The sequence below is a fragment of the Myxocyprinus asiaticus genome, chromosome 35 (assembly GCF_019703515.2).
Source record: "Myxocyprinus asiaticus isolate MX2 ecotype Aquarium Trade chromosome 35, UBuf_Myxa_2, whole genome shotgun sequence".
NCBI classification, from domain to species: domain Eukaryota; kingdom Metazoa; phylum Chordata; class Actinopteri; order Cypriniformes; family Catostomidae; genus Myxocyprinus; species Myxocyprinus asiaticus.
In genome coordinates, this window is record NC_059378.1 from 2293634 (window position 1) to 2313433 (window position 19800).

General features: G+C 36.1%; 1 protein-coding gene across 1 annotated transcript in view; it reads right to left on the reverse strand.

The window, feature by feature from the left end:
• diaph3 (diaphanous-related formin 3) overlaps positions 1–19800 on the reverse strand; it is a 484493-nt gene that overhangs the window by 153206 nt on the left and 311487 nt on the right. Inside the window, 1 exon segment of the mRNA XM_051672192.1 lies at positions 12748–12987. Coding sequence (XP_051528152.1) covers positions 12748–12987 — 240 coding nt within the window.

The following is a 19800-nucleotide window of genomic DNA, read 5'->3' on the forward strand; positions in this document are numbered from 1 at the left end:
TGCATACTATCCAGCCAAAATAGTATGCATAATAATACAATAAATCACCTAATGCTGAAAAAAGTTGCCAAAGATGCTAGATGATATTATTTTTCTGGTGGATATTCAAAGTGTGCATCTGTGCATGTCTTTTCGGCTAATAAGGTGTAATAGCGGAGGGTGATTGGACCAAAATCGTATATCACCATATGAGTAATTTTATATCACAATAATGATACATCACACTATAGTAAAAGTTATCTGATAAATCAATTAAAATTGGTTTAAATTCATATAAAATAACCATATTGTACTGCCTATTTTTAGAAACTCAACAGTCAGTGAATTAAACACTTTATAAATGAAAACTACTTTCTCTTATATCATTTTCTCTTCATTTGGAAATGGACAGAGTAAAAAAAAAAAAAACAACACATTATTATTATTATAAACTTTCCTCAAGATATTATCAAAGCAATGCAACAAAGAAAATACATAAGTAAAAAAAAAAAATTTAAAAAATAAACACTTCTTGCTGAATATAAATATAAAATAAATAAATACAGAATTAATGCAGAGTTCATCTTTTGGCTTTCATAACATTCTTCTGCGTGCTTCATTTTGAGGTGGTAAAACAGACTGCTTGCGAGTGAATATCATCGTGCGAAATTAGCAGTTTGCAGATTGGCCTACATCTTCCTGATCTGTGCCGGCTTTTGTGAATCCACACAACAGATGTCGCACCTGTTTTAATAAGTCATTTTTATTTGTATAGCGATTTTCACAACACACATTGTTTCAAAGCAGCTTAAATGAAACTGTAATATCTATAAAGTCTTAGAGTCATCATTGTGTAGTTTTATTATATATGACTGCAAATGTTGTATACAAATAAATAATTTAATAATAATTGTAACAAGCTTCTCTTCATTTTTTTGACCTATTTGGGAGTCATCTCATTCTGTGGAGATGTCTTTCTTCATTTGGGGTTTTCCTGGGTCAAAAGTGATTGAGTAGCGCGAGTGATCTCACTCTGTGCTCTCCTGTCTATGGAGCACAAATATCGGGAAGCCTGCTGAACTTGCACGCACTTGTGTGCTCCAGAGATAGTGTGCACCACACTCACAACGTGAAACATTCGCGTGTTAGATGAGAAGAATATTTTGAGCTTTTGAAGTGCCAAATGCAAGATAAAAGTCATTGAATGTGCTTAGGGGGTGCAAAAAAAAAAAAATGTCTTCAATTCTCTGCCCACTGATGGATAAGCCAATGCCGCACACATGAATATTTACATATTGCAATATGCACAATACAGCAAAATCTTAATCGATTGATATTTTATATCCTTGCCACGATATACATCATCATATCACCCAGCCCAAGTGTGTAACACTTTCTTACTACACACTCAAATATATGGACTATCCCATCACAAGCAAGTACGTAAATTGTAGTGCATAGCATAAGCGTGTGTATTTGGACGCATCCTATGAGTACACTTTGCACTATTAACCCACAATGCATCTGTATTAGCATCCTCCACCAGCCCTTCAAACCATGAAATACATGATTGAAAATAAATAAAAATAATCTTTTGTTTTTCCATGTGTATAAGAAAAAACCATGACTGAAACCATCAGCAGCAGCCTTCTTTACGTCTGACAAGTTAATTTGATAGTACACAGAAATTGCGGCTGGACTAGAAAAGCAAGACATTTTCAATGTCAGTCATGATTATCATTGTAGCACAAAGATACAGGCCTTTGTATAAGCCTGGGCAAAACGCATTTGATTAACACGGATAGTGCAAACATTATTAAGCTCTGCTGGGTGGTGTAGTCTGCTGATTCAGATGCCTTATTACTTTGAAAGGGGAGGAAGATGAAGTGAAAAAGGACTTCCAAATGGGGCTCACAAAATGAGATATGAAATTGAAGAAATCGACTTTCCATCTAGTCCATTTTCATCCTCTCCTTTCTCTCACTCTCTTTTAAATATATGTCTTCTGACAGAGGCTTTGTGTTGGATATGCACACAGGGTTCAATTGGATAATTGCAGTGTCAGAACATTTGGAAACCATGTGAAGAATCAGACTGATGGCCGTGGATGAAATTAGGTTTTGTTGCACTGCCTGACAGGGGTTCTCAAATATATCATTTGCGGTAGGACGAAAAAAAAAATAAAAAGACTTTGATTTCTTCTAAACTAACTTGTGCTTATTTCAAAAGAGAAAGTATGACAGAGGAATAAAAAAGTAAAACACCAAATCTTATCTTGGAGTCATTGATGTCTGTGAAAGAGCTTGAATATCGGTTCTCAATCGGAAAACGTTTCAAGATAAAAACCACATTCATGGAGGCTGATGAAGAGCATGCCCATGACATACTGAACCGTCCTCTGCTGATGAGATCAAACAGTGTTGTGTAAGTCATTTACCCAAAAGGAAGAACTTTCAAATCCTTTGACAACTAAACATGCTCGATAAAGCCACTGCAAGCAAAAACAAAGCCACTGACAGGTTAAACTCAGAATAAAACAAACAAACAAAGGATCAGATCAAGAGAGGCAGAGAAAGAGAGAACATCGGGACAGGCCCTCAGGCGAAGAACTTGAAAGGCAGAAAACGACACACTTTCTTTGTTACTCCTGCCCATCAGAGACTGTATCCCTACGTGTGGATGAAGAGATGTAGTCTCTCTTTCAGCAGTGAAGATGCAACACTCCATTAGTTCCGATACATGGATATTAGGACAGGTGTGAAGATGAGTAAGTGTCGATATGTAACATAAATGAGCCAGAGATGTATGGAGAAGCTGATAATATAAATGTATAATAAAACAACTGGTGATCTTGTTCACTTCAGTTTCTCCATCACAATAGTGATTCAATTGACTGATTGAGGCTCTGAATTCAACAGCATCACAGAAATGGCAAAACAAGTCCATCATTTGCAGGTGAAGGCTGCTCTGGATAAGGCACTGCTGCATGTTGAGATCAAAGAACATGGAATAGTTCACCAAAAATTGCCGTCATTTACTCACCCTAATGTCATGCCAAGCATGTATGAATTTCTTTCAGAAGACAGAATGAGAAAGCTATCAAAATGACTTGCACACTAGTCTTCTTAAGCCATACCATGTCTTTGTCTGAGCAACAGGCAGAAATATATATATTTTTTCTTTTGGAGGAAAAAAAAAAAAAGCCCAAATATTAAGAACTACAGACTTAACCAACACAAAGTTTAATTTTAAAGCTTAGAAGTTCTAGTTTACAATGCATGTAGGCATTATGACCAAAACTGAACAAATGCTTTGAAATTTGCATACAAATCCGAAGTGTTCCTTTTTGATAATGTATTAATAATTTTGCACTAAATATATGATTGTAATCTCTAAAAACATCAAACTGATCAAATAGCCATGTCCCATATGTCATTAGAAAGCTCTCAAATAGCAGAATACAACCAGACTATTTGTTTTACTCATATATATATATATATATATATATATATATATATATATATATATATATATATATATAAAATCACAAGTCATAGCTAAGTATGTCTTTGACATACATGTTACATGTAAACAGGTGTTGCTTATATGCTGCATTTTCGCTTATAACTACACGAAAAATTTTACAAAATCAGGAGGCGGTGATTATCTTTAAAACGAGCCCACACACAAGTCTTGGAAGTCATCCAAATATGGGCAGAGAGGATCATTCACTCTTATTGCATATGGCCACCAGCAGATGGCACGAAGTAAATGACACAGACTCAATGATGACTCAAATGACACAGAATGGAACTGAATGAGATCCTGTTACACATGCCTGCATGCTTTGGAGAGAGCCCACCTTTAGTCATTGTTGTGTAATTAGTTCTTATATACAATTATTATGTATTATTTGTTTGGAGAGGCTTTTGAGCACTTGGAGATGTTTTTTGGACACTAGGATAAATAATATTTGTAACACTGTAACTTTTGATTGCTTTGTCATATCAACACAATTTTACTCAGTTACACGTGACATGATCAGGAACAAAACAAAGGCAGTTTTTTGAAGCCACCTTATTTACACTGAGATACACGTATAATGTCAAATCAGAAAAATAAGGAAAAAAATTAAATTTTTGGCTCAAGGTTTGTTTTTCCCCCCCAGCAGATTTTTTAGGCTAAGAGTCTCAGAATTTATTATATTTGATAATAATAATAATAATAATAATAATAAAATTAAAATAAATAAATAAACATTTTACACATTAGGTTTGTCCACAAAATATCAGGAAAGTTCATATTTTATATTATTGCAAATATAAGTTAATATTTTTGCAGATCTGGATTTAGTTCAGTGTTTATAATTTGTGTGATTTGTCACCGTTTGATAAAAAAAATGATTCGTGTTTTTCATGCGAGTGAAGAGCACATCAGCACAAATTAATCTCTGTCCGTGTCTTATCTATTTGTACATATTGTCCTGATTTACCAATGCAGTTGCAGCCGCACGTGTTCATTTTCTATGAGTTGACAAGGACACTTACCTCATTGTCATGGCAACGGATTGCGCTGAAGTCAGATTACTTCATACTTTGTTGGAAAATCATACCAGACTGCTCAAACATTCAAAGACCCGACAAACACCGATTGAACATGTTGAATCGGTGAAAACAGATGCAAACGAATGCCAACAAGGTGAACACACTAATCTGGCAAAAACGTTGGGGCAGTGTGAATTGGCCTTTAAAAACACCCACAGAGTTTAAAGGGTTACATCCTGAATGTAAATGTGTTCACATACAGTCTGTTGTCTTTTTTCAAGTCTTCCAGGTGAAGCATTTCATTATCCCAGAGAGAGAGAGAGAGAGAGAGAGAGAGAGAGAGAGAGAGAGAAAGAGATCTGAAACCAGACAAAATTATTGTGAAGCACACAGGGATTATAAAAATACAATATGCCACAAAAAGCAACAACATCTAAACCACACTCTTGATGAAATTGAAGACTCAATTAATTATAATCAGTTCTGGGAAAAATGGAACAGTCTGAATAAACAACACAGCCAGGACATAGCCATAAAAAAAAAAGAGAATTATGGAAAGGCTATTTTAAAAACTTATTCAAAGTTGTTTCTCCAGAAAATCTCACACCTGACCAGAAACACATGCAAAATAAGATGAGTCAATTGGCATCTACAATACAAAAAAATAACCAAAAGACTATCAGATTAGCAGAGAAGAATTGACAGATGCGATTAAGAAACTAAAACCCAGAAAGGCATGTGGTTTAGACAACATTAGAACAGAAATGCAGAAGCACAGCCCTGCAGTAATACAGGAGGCCTTGTTAAAACTGTACAATCTGGTTCTGCAAACTGGCTATTTTCCTGATACCTGGAGTATGGGCTTAATACACCTATTATATAAGAGTGGGGACAAATTCGACCCCAATAACTACCGAGGCATTTGTGTGAACAATAATCTGGGGAAGACTTTCTGTTGTATCCTGAATGCCCAGATACAGGCCTTCCTTACCAAGCACAATGTCTTGAGTAAGAGTCAGATTGGATTCCTACCAAACCACCGCACCACGCTACACACGATAGTCAACCAGCACGTCCATCAAAACACCCCATAGAATCCCTGCATGCAGAACACCTACTAATGCATGCCGAGCCAAACTAGGCAGATGCCCGCTAATTATACATATTGGAAAACTTTGGACACACCTAAATTCACGTTCCCCTAACAAACTGCAAAATTAAGCCCTTAAAACCCAACAGTTGAAGCCTAAAACCAGTCCCCTTTATCAGCTGACTCTGAAACTCACAAACACACTAACAACTAACAAACACCAGTTTCAGACCAGCACTGCTGAACAAAACCAAATCACAAAAAACCAAATCATAAAAGAAAGCACAAATTCATATTTGGACCATTGGGAAAATGAAAGTACAAACCAAAGCAAATTGGAATGTTATCAGACCCCAAACAGAACGTATAATCTAGCAGAATATCTCCACACTGTAAGAGATCCAAAACAGAGACGGATCCTCACCAAATACACTCAGTGATCACAGTCTGGCCATAGAAAAAGACAGACACAGACAAACATGAATGAGTCTGTGCTCACTGTGACAGAGACACACTTTCTTCTTCACTGGGAGAAATGTACAGAGGTGAGAGAGAAACACTTTGACGAACAGTTTTCCAGTTCAGCGGAAACAGATCAAATGCAGGTGTTACTGGGGGAGGACAATCATGCATCAGTTGCAGCTAAATCCATTTTTGAGCTGCACACCCTCAGAAACCAGTCACTGTCTTAATGTACTTCAGTCACAGTATTTTTAATGTTCATTATGTCTTGTAAAATGCTTATTTTATTTTAGATTGTATAGTGTATATTATTATAGTTTTTATTTTATTCATTACCTGGCACCTTATTTTTATTGTTATTTGTTACTGTTTTATTATTATTATTTGTCTTGTCATTATCTGTTTTGTGTATTAATGCTTTGGCAATATTGAATGTAAACATAATCATGCTAATAAAGTACTTTGAAATTGAATTGAGAGAGAGAGAGAGAGAGAGAGAGAGAGATGGAAAGAGAGAGAGAGAGACAGAGAGAGAGAGAGATGGAGAGAAGAGAGAGGGAGAGAGAGAGACTAATTTAATGATGGCCGTTCTGAAAGTTTTAGCACCAAACAGGAGTGAAAATCATAAAAAAGAGGAATATTAATAAGAGAAAAAGAGTGAGAGAAGGATCAAGCCTGATAACAAAATGAATTGCAAGTCACCATGGAAACTTAAGTAAATCTGCATGGCTGCTGTGGTAATTAATTATAGTCCCCTACTGCCCTTCTTCACACACCAAAATTTCCACTCGCATACAATTTCACCCACTCATCCAAACATATTCTCTTTAGAGGACTTTACATAAAGTGGAAAAAAGATACACCCTGTTTACAAAAATGTTATAGAGAATCTAGCTTTATATTCTGAACATATTAGTGACATTGTGGGTGTTTGTAAGGGCATCGCTTGGCGGCTGTTAAAAGAATAGTTCACCCAAAAATTATAATTCTCAAAACATGTTTCTCACTGATTGTTAAAGCAATTTAAGGGAATATACAATCTGTTTTTAGTTTGTTTTTTTTTGTGCAAGTGAGATTAAAGAGAGTTGTTGCATAAATATACATTCTGTGTATGTACTGTATATTTGCACATGCATTTCGCTATCAGTATATTAAAAACAAACTTCCGAACCCAGCTTCTCTTTTTTTTTATGCCAGGATAATTTATCACAAGGTACAGTGATGTATACATGTGGCAAAATGTACATTAAGTAACAGGTATAGCATAAAATTATGCATAACATAACAAAATAATTTAAGGAAAACTGTTCACTGTCTTAATTTAATAATTGCATATTTGTATTGAATTCAGGGTTTCTTGTGCGTGGTGAGAAAAAGAGCACCGTTACAAGAATATTTGTGTGGTCCAAACGAATTGCCAAACCTCAATGCTTTTTTAATGTCAGGATAATATAACAGGTGATATATTTAATAATGTAAATTAAGACAAAACATCAGGTATATAATAAAATATGAGGTAACAGCACAATGAATAATTATTCTAAATATAAAGAACATATTTACAGCTTATATATTACTTTATAGTTACTGCATATTTGTATTGAATTGAGAGTTTTTGTGTGAGACAAGTAAAAGATCACAGCAAGTGTTTTCCAGTTGATTAGTCCCACCAATGCACTAGATTTGGCAGCAGCAGCGACTTTGGGAACATGGCAAAAGGTTTACATCTCGATGGCGAGTCAGTTTTCTTTGCAGTCCGAAGAAGAAAAAATTGAACTGCTCTCCGTAAAAACTTCAGATTGTCGTTGGACGATTTGTCAGACCCAGTGTGAATAGTGTCATAGGACTCCATTGTTCCTATTCAAAAGCTCATTCGGAATGAATGTTCACATCGAAAATTTTGGCTTATTGTGAATATGCCACAACTCCATTAAAAAATATTTGTTTGTTTTCCGCAGAAGAAAGTTATACCAGTTTGTGTTGGTATGAATGTGCGTAAATGATTAGAAAATTATTTAAAATTAAATTTCGGTGAAATATTCCTTTAAGGGGTTCTGTGTTGTTTACTGTCCCAAATTAAAAGTCCACCTCAACACCTCTATGATATTCTCACTCCTATCCCTTTCAACCTTTGTCTATAGAATTGCTTTAAGGTATAATACTTAGTGTTAGGAGTTAGTTTAAATCCCTAACTGTAAAAATAGACAATAATAGGGCATACACAACTAAAAATAGTGTCAAGTTATTGATTGCAATGTGTGAGGGTCTGTACGGATATCTGAACAGACCCTCACACATTGAAATAAATAACTTGACACTATTTTTAGTTGTATATGCTAATGCCCTATTATTGTCTATATATAACTATAAAATAAAAAAAAAATTGCTTAAGCATGAAATGTTCAAGAGGAGGTCAAAGGACATAATCTGAACTCCAGTTCAATTTTTCTATGCAGAAACTGATTTTTTTTATTCCCACCTGTGTGAGACCTGGCAAAAGGATACAGACATGCAGTAATCCATTAGCTTTACATTAGCTAATGCACCTGACTAAACAGAAAATAAAGACCCTCCCCTCTTACCAACATATACACAAACTTAAATCTGCATTATGTCATTTCTCAGAGACTTATCTCTGGAAACAGAAGAAAAAAAAACAGTGGTTTTTGGTCTCTGCACTTTGATAGATGCCAACAGATATGGCTACTGTGGTCTTGAGTGCTTGATAGTGTTAAATCAAATGAGATCTTCTCAATTGTCAGGCGTCTCCAGTGAGAGGCACTTTAGATGGACCGGCCGATAGGGGTCAAGGTAATGGGAAATGTGCGGGAGGGGAGTGAAGGACACAGAGGCAGTAGCCGGACACTCGTGCCTGATGGTGACTCGGCTCTGATTCCTCCACAAACATCAGAGGAACATAAATTGTCATCTTCTTCCCAAAAACAGAGCAGGAATAGAGCATCTGATTGAAAATGTCCACAGTCTACGTGTGAGAACATGAGGGAGGCCAGATGAACACAACAAAAGAGAAAGGCCAAAATATTTATAACAGCGTTGGATGGAATTATATTGTTTTTGAAGGTTCTCTTGGACTATGCTTCATGTCTAGGAAACCAGCCTCTTCACTGGTTTCTGTTTCGGAGACCAGAGCTATAAAACAGTGCATTGAAAAAAAAAAAAAAAAAATTATAAAATGTATTGCCAAGATTTCTTAACGAGTCGTGTTTTCCAGTAAACAAAACATTCTTTAAGGAAAAAAAAAAAAAAAAAAAAAGAAAGAAAAAAGAAAAGAAAAAGATACATTTACTTGTAGTGAAATGACAAGACATTTGTAGACAAGGAACCTAACAAAATTTACAAAATGTTAAAGTTTGTGCTTGTAACAAAAAACAAACAAATATTTGAAAATAAGGTAAGATAAAAAATTAAATAAAATAAAAACAACTTTAAAAACTTTATTTTTCTTACCCAGTTGGCAATTTATATATATATATATATGCTCATACACACACGCGCACCACCCCCTACATATTTTGTGAGATTTATCTGAAAACAAGACTTAATATCTCATGCCAATCTGCTTCAACATTTTTTTTCTTGTTTTAAGGATGTTAAAATATATTTATTTTCTCCAGAAAATAAGACAAAATAATAATAATAAAAAAATAATAAAAATAAATAAATAAATAAAAACCCTGGAACCATTGTTTTCATCTTCCGCCATTTTTACAGAAAGCATACATTTCTATTTCCTACTGATTCCATTGGATCATCCGCAAATTTGGGTCAAATAATGAAGGGGGTACCAAACTGTGAATCCTCAGCTGACAACAATAGCCTAGTTTCCATCCACTTTTTGTGCTATTTTGTTATCGACAAAGTGAAAATGCGTAACACTTTTTTTTGCAAAAATTGCCGTCTTCAGCCTGTTTCCATTCAAATGGCCTTTTATTGATAAAAATGGTGTGCGTGATGACGTCATGCCTAAAAAACCACTTTGACACATAAGTTTTGGTTTATCGCAAAAGAAATCTTCCCTGAAGCCATTTCCATACAGAAATGTGTGTTTATCGCTAATTCGCCTCCCAGATGTCCCTATTTTTTTTTTCCTCTGAAGTTTTGGTAAAATGGGGAGAGCACTGAGACAATTCATTGAAATTAGACAGATTACTGTCATTTTAATTTCACAAATAAATGCAATCAGAAGATGAGGAATTGCAATCAAAAGGAACAGTTGTTCTTCTGATAGGACTATAATATTGGTCCTGATGTTGCGTCTATCACAGGTTGCCACCGGTTCTGACCTGAAAGCGAATCGTCATGGCCCTGTTCAAGCTGGCAACCTGCACCAACTAGTGAGGAAACTTTCAGTCTTAGTATAAACACCATCCATTGATGTGTATATACTGTGTGCACAGCTATTAAATAAACACTGATGCAGTGTAATATCAGGGTTTACATATGATACATTCCTGATATTCAATATGCTATTTTAAACAATCATCTAATCTAAAGCATCGCCATCACAACTGCATTACGTCCGTATATTTGTCCAGCAACTTTTAACGACCAACTGAACTTGATTATCATTTAAATTTTATTTTAGCATCATAATGCAGTTTACATTTTCTGAAGAAGCTCAGCAAATGCGATCCGAGGTAAAGAGGGTTAGATTTAAAATATTTAAACGTTTTAAAAGGTTCAAAAGCTAGTTTTCTGAAAGTGAACTTGGCACTGGACAAATAGTTCTGATAGTTTATAGTCTTGAAGTGTAGAAAATGACATTCAGCCGACTTTATTCGTCTACAGAACAGGTTACGGCTAATTTAAGTTTGTGTAAAGAAAAGATATATAGGTCTAAAAATAAAAAATAAAAATGGTTTGGTAATTTATTTTTTTAATTTAATGCGTTTTTCGTTTGGTTATTTATTTAATTTAATACAGGGAATTTTGCCAGCATTTTTTCATAAGCAAGCTAAACTATAATTTAATATAATTGGGTTATATGTTAATGTTCCAAAAAAGCACACTGAAGCTTTTCTTCTAGTATTGTGTATTTATTTTTAATTTAAAACATCTTTGTTCACAGAAATTATGTTTTTTGTATTGTGGGCCAATTCCGTGACTGCTGTCTATTATTTTGAATGGTGTGAAAAAGCAACTTTAATAAATAAACGGATGGCTACCGCGATTAATCACAATGAGTGGCCATTCATTTGTTCTCCGTGCACTTGTCAATGTGCATGTCTTGATACGAGATATTTGTGTTGGTACTCCTGGAAGTGTCATGTTTGCAGTGATCGGATCTATATGCCATTAAGATCAATCCATAATCACGTACAATAAATTAGCTTTCAAGGACGTATACTGTCGTCATGATTAACACAGGCTAATGATTGGGGTAAATTCTGTCATTTGACACTATATTGTTGCATTAATGACGATTTTCTCGACAAAAAGTGTTTCCAAACCAGTTTTTCGCGACATTTGAAGTATCAACAGAGTTTATGCGCTAGAGTTAAATGGAAAAATCTTATGTCGATACTCTTCCATCAGCTATATTTTGATGCGCTAAAACTTTTTTCGCAAAAAATCCTTGGATGGAAACATAGTTACTGAAAGTAACTACGTGATTAGCTAGTTAGCTATAAGCTCGTTGTCACAGAGAGTAAAAGACGGACATTGTTTATTTTACTTTCCAGCATTGTGTCTCACCAACTATGTAACAACATAGCATGAAATCAACACTCAGACACAATCCACCACCGCACCGTTGTCTGCTGAGCTGCAAAAAGATGCTCTGATGTTTACCTTTCAATCTGCTACATTACTGACTGCACTGACAAACTATAGCTGGCTAACAGCAAACAGACATGAGTGACATGGTTGTCAGGGACAAGGTTAATGTTATATTAGTAATATTGAAAAGGGAAAATGATGTTGTTTATTAAGTTTCCAGTATGTATTTCACAAACTAGTTAACTTACCGAGACACCGCTCAACTCCGCCCTGTCTGCAGAGCCAGCATCAGCTCAGAGTCAGCTCTGTAAACAATGTCAGAGCGTACTCTGCTGGACAAACTACACTATGACACCAATTCTAAAGCATTGTTTTCTGCATTATATGTTCTGAAAAAAAGTTTTCATATCGGCGCATATTGGTAAAATTTACGCCGATATCAATATATCGGTGAAAGGCTATTATCGGCCGATATATCAGTCGGGCACTAATAATAATAATAATAAATGAATGAATAAATAATAAAAGAATTAATGTAACACATCATTTAATATGACAGTGAGGATGCCAAACAGGAAGTTAGGTAGTATCTTGGCAAAACTTTGGTGTATTGAAATAAAACTGTTTTAATTGTCATTGCCATCATGCCATAAGGGCACATGATGCAATGTGTGTCTACTGCTACAGTGCTTGGCCCTGTTATAACATTTAGATAATCCTTACTGCTACCTACCTCTCAGCACACATCTTACTTATATAGAATTAATTCTGCAGAATTCTGTAGAAGTTCCCCTACAATCTGTGCAGAAAATGTGGGAAAAAGTATTCCACAGTGTAGATTCTGTGTGAGCCTATATATGAAACTGTGTGAGCCTATATATGAAACCCAAAATATGCGGTGGAGGTGAGTAATCCCTTTCTCTCCATACGTACCTTGCAGAGTGAGCTGAGGTTGAAGCCAAAGGACTGGGCGTTCCGGGAGCCAGCGTTCATGTAGTTCCCCATGAGCAGAATGAGTTCCAGGAGCCTGCTGAAGGGTTTGCTCTTCCTCACCTCATCACAGGCTGCGTTCACCGCCATAATATCCGGACGCAGGTTATTCACCTGCTCTTCAAACTGTAGTTTAAATAGGATGGAGTTCAGTCTGGGTTTTAGATGCTTCACGCTACTCATCTGAGGAAGAGAGAGAAACTTGACAATGAGAACAATGAACAACATTTTTAAACAGCATTCATTAATCTTGGTTAATAGTAATTTTTTTTTTTTTTATTGTCAGTTCATGTTGCATTAACTAATGTTACTCAAACTTTTATTTTAAAAAAAATAAATAAAAATACATAAATTAGCACATTTTGAAATTAATGTTAAACAGTATTAACAATTGCTGTAAAAATATGGTTTATTTTTTGCATGATAATATATATATATATACATATATATATATAGTTAAGTAATATTACCAAATGGAAATTTACTGTAAAGTTTTTGCACTAATGGCTCTGTTCCAAAATCTAATAAGCTGCCTACATAGGCAGCTGAATCCTGGTTAAAGTAGAACCTCATAAGTGACTGTTTTGTAACACATGAGACTTGACTCACTGTAATGGCATAATAGAGTTTGTATTTAAGCGTGTTGCTAAGCTAACCGGGGGATTCTCTAATAAGCATAAAAATACAGAGCGGACACAAAAATTGGGTAAAATGTATATTAAATACATTTCAGTATTGAAATTTGTATATTTAACCCTTTAAGCTCTGAATGAGTTTTTAAATAAAAATTTCCTGTTTCAGTGGCATACCGAAAATTCAAGGCTTATAACACTGCTTGACAAGGAAGGTCAAGTGTTTGGTATTATTGTAAAGAAAACTTTTCAAATTTTTTAAGGATTTTTAAGGACTCTCAGTCTAAGAAACTGCTGACAAATCACAAAAACAACTGAGCCAAAAAATGTACTTGTTTCTTACTTTTCTATTTTCACATTATATATCTCCAAGTGTAAATAAGGTGGCTCTGAAAAACTGCTTTGTTCCTGATCATGTCAACTGTATCTGAGAAAAATTTAGTGTTGATACTATGAAGCAATCAAAAGTTATAGCATTGCAAAAATTTATCAGTGTCCAAAAATGTCTCCATGTGTCCAAAAGTCTCTCCGAACAAATAAAACATAATAATTGTACATAAGAACTAATTACACATGCAAACACAACAATGACTAAAGGTGTGCATAGCATGCAGACATGATTTTAGTAATGAGATTTCACAGAATGATTTTCATCAGTGTCATTTGAGTCATCATTGAGTCTGTGTCATGTATATGGCGCCATCTCCTGGTGGCCATATGTAACATTGTGCTTCATGTGGATTATCTAATGATCTATGCATCCAATTACCTTGTATGTGTGATCGTTTGAAAGACAATCACCACCTCTAAGTAATGTTATGTGATATTTAGGTTCCATTAATTTTTCGTAAATTTATAATAAAAAATGCAGCATATAAGCAACACCAACATAGTTGTCAAAGACATATTCTTAGCTATTACTCGCTATATTTCTGTCTGTGTGTAAAACAAATAGACTTGTTGTATTCTACTCTTTGAGAGCTTTCCAACAACATATGACACATGGCTATTTGATGAATTTGATATTTTTTAATGATTGCAATAATACATTCAGAGCAATTTCTTTTTTTATATATAAATTATGAAAATTGAACACTTCTGATTTGTCTGCCAATTTCAAAGCACTTGTTCAGTTTTGGTCATAATGTCTGCATGCATTGGAAAGTAGAGCTCCTAAGCTTTAAAACGAAACCTATTTTGTGTTGGTCAAGACTGCAGTTATTAATATATTGATTTTTGTTTCTCACTCTCTCATGTATCCAGGCTTAAAGGGTTAAAGTCAACATGTGCCTCACCTCCATCTACCGTCTCGGTTGTTTTTATTTTTTGTTTTTGTTTGTTTGTTTGTTTGTTTTTCACTGGGAATTTGATCATTTAAAGGCAAAACAATTATGCTGCCTACTTTCTGAATGACTTAAGATGCCATCCAGGTAGGCAGCTCACTAGACTTTTTAACAGAGCTATTAACTCACATTATAATTCACATCACACATACTAGTTTAGATGAATCATTGCAGTAATGATTTTTCATGTTTTTATGGAAGAAACTCCGATGGAGTCAGATTAATGGTTCAAATGTAGCATGTTTTAATTCACCTCCCATTGCTCCTAAATATTTGTTCAAAATAACAGAAAATCATTTCTTATAAGTTGTATTAATATCAATAACAGCACAGAAAAAACAGTCGGCAGTCAATTCAGAGCCTGCACACAGACATAGATGGGTGTTTGTGTGTTTAAGTGTTTGTTGAAGGGGTGGTGGGGGTGAGCAGGGCACAATTTGCAATTAGCAATCACAAATTAAGAGTGTAATTAATATACTCAATACAGAGATATGATTAATATATCTAGAGTTGTTTATCATAATCAGATGTCAGTCGATTGTACAAGCACGCACACTGTAAACACATGTTCCCATCCAGATCAAAAGCACAACACATCCAAACTGCAACAAAGAGATGGATGGACAGAGAGAAGGAGAAACAAGCAAATGATAAGAAAGAAAGGAAAAGAAAATAGGGCAAAGCCAAATGCCTAATTTATGTGTAAACATCCTGCAAACTTGTAGCAGGCATCTTCTGTGTGTGTGTCAGGCGGCGCTAATCTGCAATGAAACAGACTCTGATTCAAAGCTCTCCCAGCCATAAATGTTTGAGGAGGATTTGTACCCTCCCCAAAAACCAATGGCGGGCACAGCCAGCACATACAAGGAATTATTCATCAGAAGACAGAAAAACAAGAATGATGAAAAGTTTATCAGGGAGTTTAGTGATGTAGGAAATCGCAAAATAGTTCCTGTATATCAAAGATCTCAGGGACTCATGAAACTAGACACAGATGGCATGCTGTGGGCTCTTGAAATATTTCACATTAAAGAAAAAATGGCAACATGGTATATAAACAAAGGCATAAAACATGTCAAGATGCTGAACATGTAGCAAAAAATGAAACAACATGAAACGGCATTCACAATGAATTTAAGTTCTGTAATGTAACACCGTATTTATGAGTGAAACAGAAATTCAGAGAGAAACTAGGGCTATGAATATGAATGGATTGTGAAATTATATTATTGGCTGACATTTTTTCCCACCAATGCGGCCTTGGCTATCTTAGAAGAAAAGTCGCTTTAGAGGCAGAGAAAGTAATTATACTTTGAATAAATATTTGAAAAACCTTAGAATACTGTGCACTGATGAGTCCAACACAATGAGAACAAAGACATTTAGGTAATAAAAAGGGTCCATTTTGATTGTCATTTCTTTTTTTTTTGGGGGGGGGGGGGTTTTTCCCCCTTTTTCTCCCAATTTGGAATGCCCAATTCCCAATGCGCTCTAAGTCCTCGTGGTCGCATAGTGATTCGCCTCAGTCCGGGTGGCGGAGGACGAATCCCAGTTGCCTCCGCGTCTGAGACAGTCAACCCGCGCATCTTATCACGTGGCTTGTTGAGCGCGTTGCCACGGAGACATAGCGGGTGTGGAGGCTTCACGCCATCCACCACGGCAACCACGCTCAATTCACCGAGAACAAACCACATTATAGCGACCACGAGGAGGTTACCCCATGTGACTCTACCCTCCCTAGCAACCGGGCCAATTTGGTTGCTTAGGAGACCTGGCTGGAGTCACTCAGCACGCCCTGGGATTCAAACTAGCGAACTCCAGGGGTGGTAGCCAGCGTATTTTACCACTGAGCTACGCAGGCCCCGATTTTATGTCATCTTTAAGATGTTTCATAACTCATCTGAGTGGTTTCTATACTGGCAAACATTCTTTGATCAGCGTTATTTGTGGTCTAGTACAAAGTAACTATGCAGTTTATTTATTGCACATACACTATATTGCCAAAAGTATTCGCTCATCTGCCTTTAGACGCATATGAACTTAAGTGACATCCCATTCTTAATCCATAGGGTTTAATATGACGTCGGCCCACCCTTTGCAGCTATACCAGCATCAACTCTTCTGGGAAGGCTTTCCACAAGGTTTAGGAGTGTGTTTATGGGAATTTTTGACCATTCTTCCAGAAGCGCATTTGTGAGGTTAGACACTGATGTTGGACGAGAAGGCCTGGCTCGCAGTCTTCGCTCTAATTCATCCCAAAGGTGCTCTATCGGGTTGAGGTCAGGACTCTGTGCAGGCCAGTCAAGTTCTTCCACACTTCCAAACTCGCTCATCCATGTCTTTATGGACCTTGCTTTGGGCACTGGTGCGCAGTCATGTTGGAACAGGAAGGGGCCATCCCCAAGCTGTTCCCACAAAGTTGGGAGCATGGAATTGTCCAAAATCTCTTGGTATGCTGAAGTATTCAGAGTTCCTTTCACTGGAGCTAAGGGGCCAAGCCCAGCTCCTGAAAAACAACCCCACACCATAATCCCCCCTCCACCAAACTTCACAGTTGGCACAATGCAGTCAGACAAGTACCGTTCTCTTGGCAACCACCAAACCCAGACTCGTCCATCAGATTGCCAGATGGAGAAGCGTGATTCGTCACTCCAGAGAACGCGTCTCCACTGCTCTAGAGTCCAGTGGTGGCGTGCTTTACACCACTGCATCCGACGCTTTGCATTGCACTTGGTGATGTATGGCTTGGATGCAGCTGCTCGGCCATGGAAACCCATTCCATGAAGCTCTCTACGCACTGTTCTTGAGCTAATCTGAAGGCCACATGAACTCTGGAGGTCTGTAGCGATTGACTCTGCAGAAAGTTGGCGACCTCTGTGCACTATGCGCCTCAGCATCCGCTGACCCCGCTCTGTCATTTTACGTGGCCTACCACTTCGTGGCTGAGTTGCTGTCATTCCCAATCGCTTCCACTTTGTTATAATACCACTGACAGTTGACTGTGGAATATTTAGTAGCGAGGAAATTTCACGACTGGACTTGTTGCACAGGTGGCATCCTATCACAGTACCACACTGGAATTCACTGAGCTCCTGAGAGAGGCCCATTCTTTCACAAATGTTTGTAGAAGCAGTCTGCATGCCTAGGTGCTTCATTTTATACACCTGTGGCCATGGAAGTGATTGGAACACCTGAATTCAATTATTTGGATGGGTGAGCGAATACTTTTGGCAATATAGTGTATCTATGAGACTTGATTCAGACTGGAAAAATCGCACCATTCTGCAGTTAAATCCGCTTGTGTGTATAGTATATGTATATATATATATATATATATATATATATATATATATATATATATATATATATATTTGGAAACTGAATGATCATTTTTGACTTCATACCGTCCAATCTGTAGAAGTAGCAGGCATGTAGAATAAAGTGTAAGACAAAAACCTTCTGTGTTTTTCACTTCGTGCTCATAGTTTTGAATGAGTACATCACATTCAGTCGGGCGGTCAAATACGGTCTGGTCGCACATGTATATCAACATATCTGAAGCTCAAATCAGATCTGAAATTCCGCATCTGCAGATGGTCAGAACTCCACACAGCCACGGTGTGACACTCCGTTTGAAATGACTGACTTCTGGTCTGTCATCTGTCATTTGTCAGATGCAGTGAAAAAGCGGCTTCAGTCCAGTAAGATGAAATAAAATGATTTAAAAAATGTAGTGAGTACTTTTCAGGCTAAAATAAAATTGGAAATGTAATTAAGTAAAAGTATTCTGTTTAAATTGCAATCAAGTAAAGTACAAATCCCCCAAAAATAATACTTAAGTATTTTTACTCAATTATTTTACACCCCTGAATACACATTAAGAGCATTCTTACCAGCTTATCTAATGTGTGCAAGTGTTGTGTGTGACTGTTTATGTTTTGCCGTGAAAAGAACATCCTGATGATTTAAAGTCTCTTCAAATAAATGTGTTTTCCTGTGTTTTTTTAATAACCTACTGTGAGCAGAGTGTGACTGCTGTGTGTATTTCCCATTTCCTTTTTTGATTTGTAACTAGTAGCATCTAATAAACATGCAAAAAACCTAAAAAAAATAAATAAATATATACCTTAAAAGTTGTGAAATTTTAAATAATACCAAGCTATAGAATGTTATTTTTTTTTATTTTGTATTTTTTTTTTTTCCAGGAGTGTTGGTTATTCATGTGTTTGAGACGTTACAGACATTACATCATAAATTATCATAATTAATTCAGATTCAAAGTAACGTCCAGCATCATCCAATCACTGCCAACCATGTTAAAATAAAATGATACATTATAAATTCTGAATCTATGTACTGATTATCATTGTCACATGTCTGTCAAACATGTTGAGTGGTCCAAACATCATCTGCAGCCTGAAACTGAACTTTTGATCAGATTTTAGGAGTGAATGCACTTAACTGCATAGAGAGCTATAGGATGCTCCCTTGCTCCCTATTTAGTGAATGACTGAACCTCCAGTGTGCTGTCTGTCTGCACTGGTCTCAGAACAGTTTGAAGTGCACCTTATTTTCATCCTAACTCCATATAAAGCCTCTGAAAGACACATTTTCAGTTTTTGAATGAACTCATTGATTCTCAGTTTGATAATGCACAGAAAAAATGAGATTTCTAAGGAACACCTTGTGCTATAGTACACATTAGTGTACATTGTGTTTAGCAGCGTGGCGTTACACGATAAATTGCTCAAATAAAAAATAAAATAAAATGGCATATCGGATGAAACTACAGACTCTAATCTTTTGACTCAACTTAAAAACTTAATTAGGTTTATTACCAGATGTAGTTTTGTTGGCGTTTCTCCCAAAGACAATCTCCATGATGTTCATTACCGTTATTACCATGATGTTTTGTCACGACTCAAGTCTAAAGTTTAACCATTTACTGACAGCACAGAGTCTCCTGAACTGAGATCAGTCGGTTTAAATGAATTTAAATTATGTGTTGCGTATAGCGATGC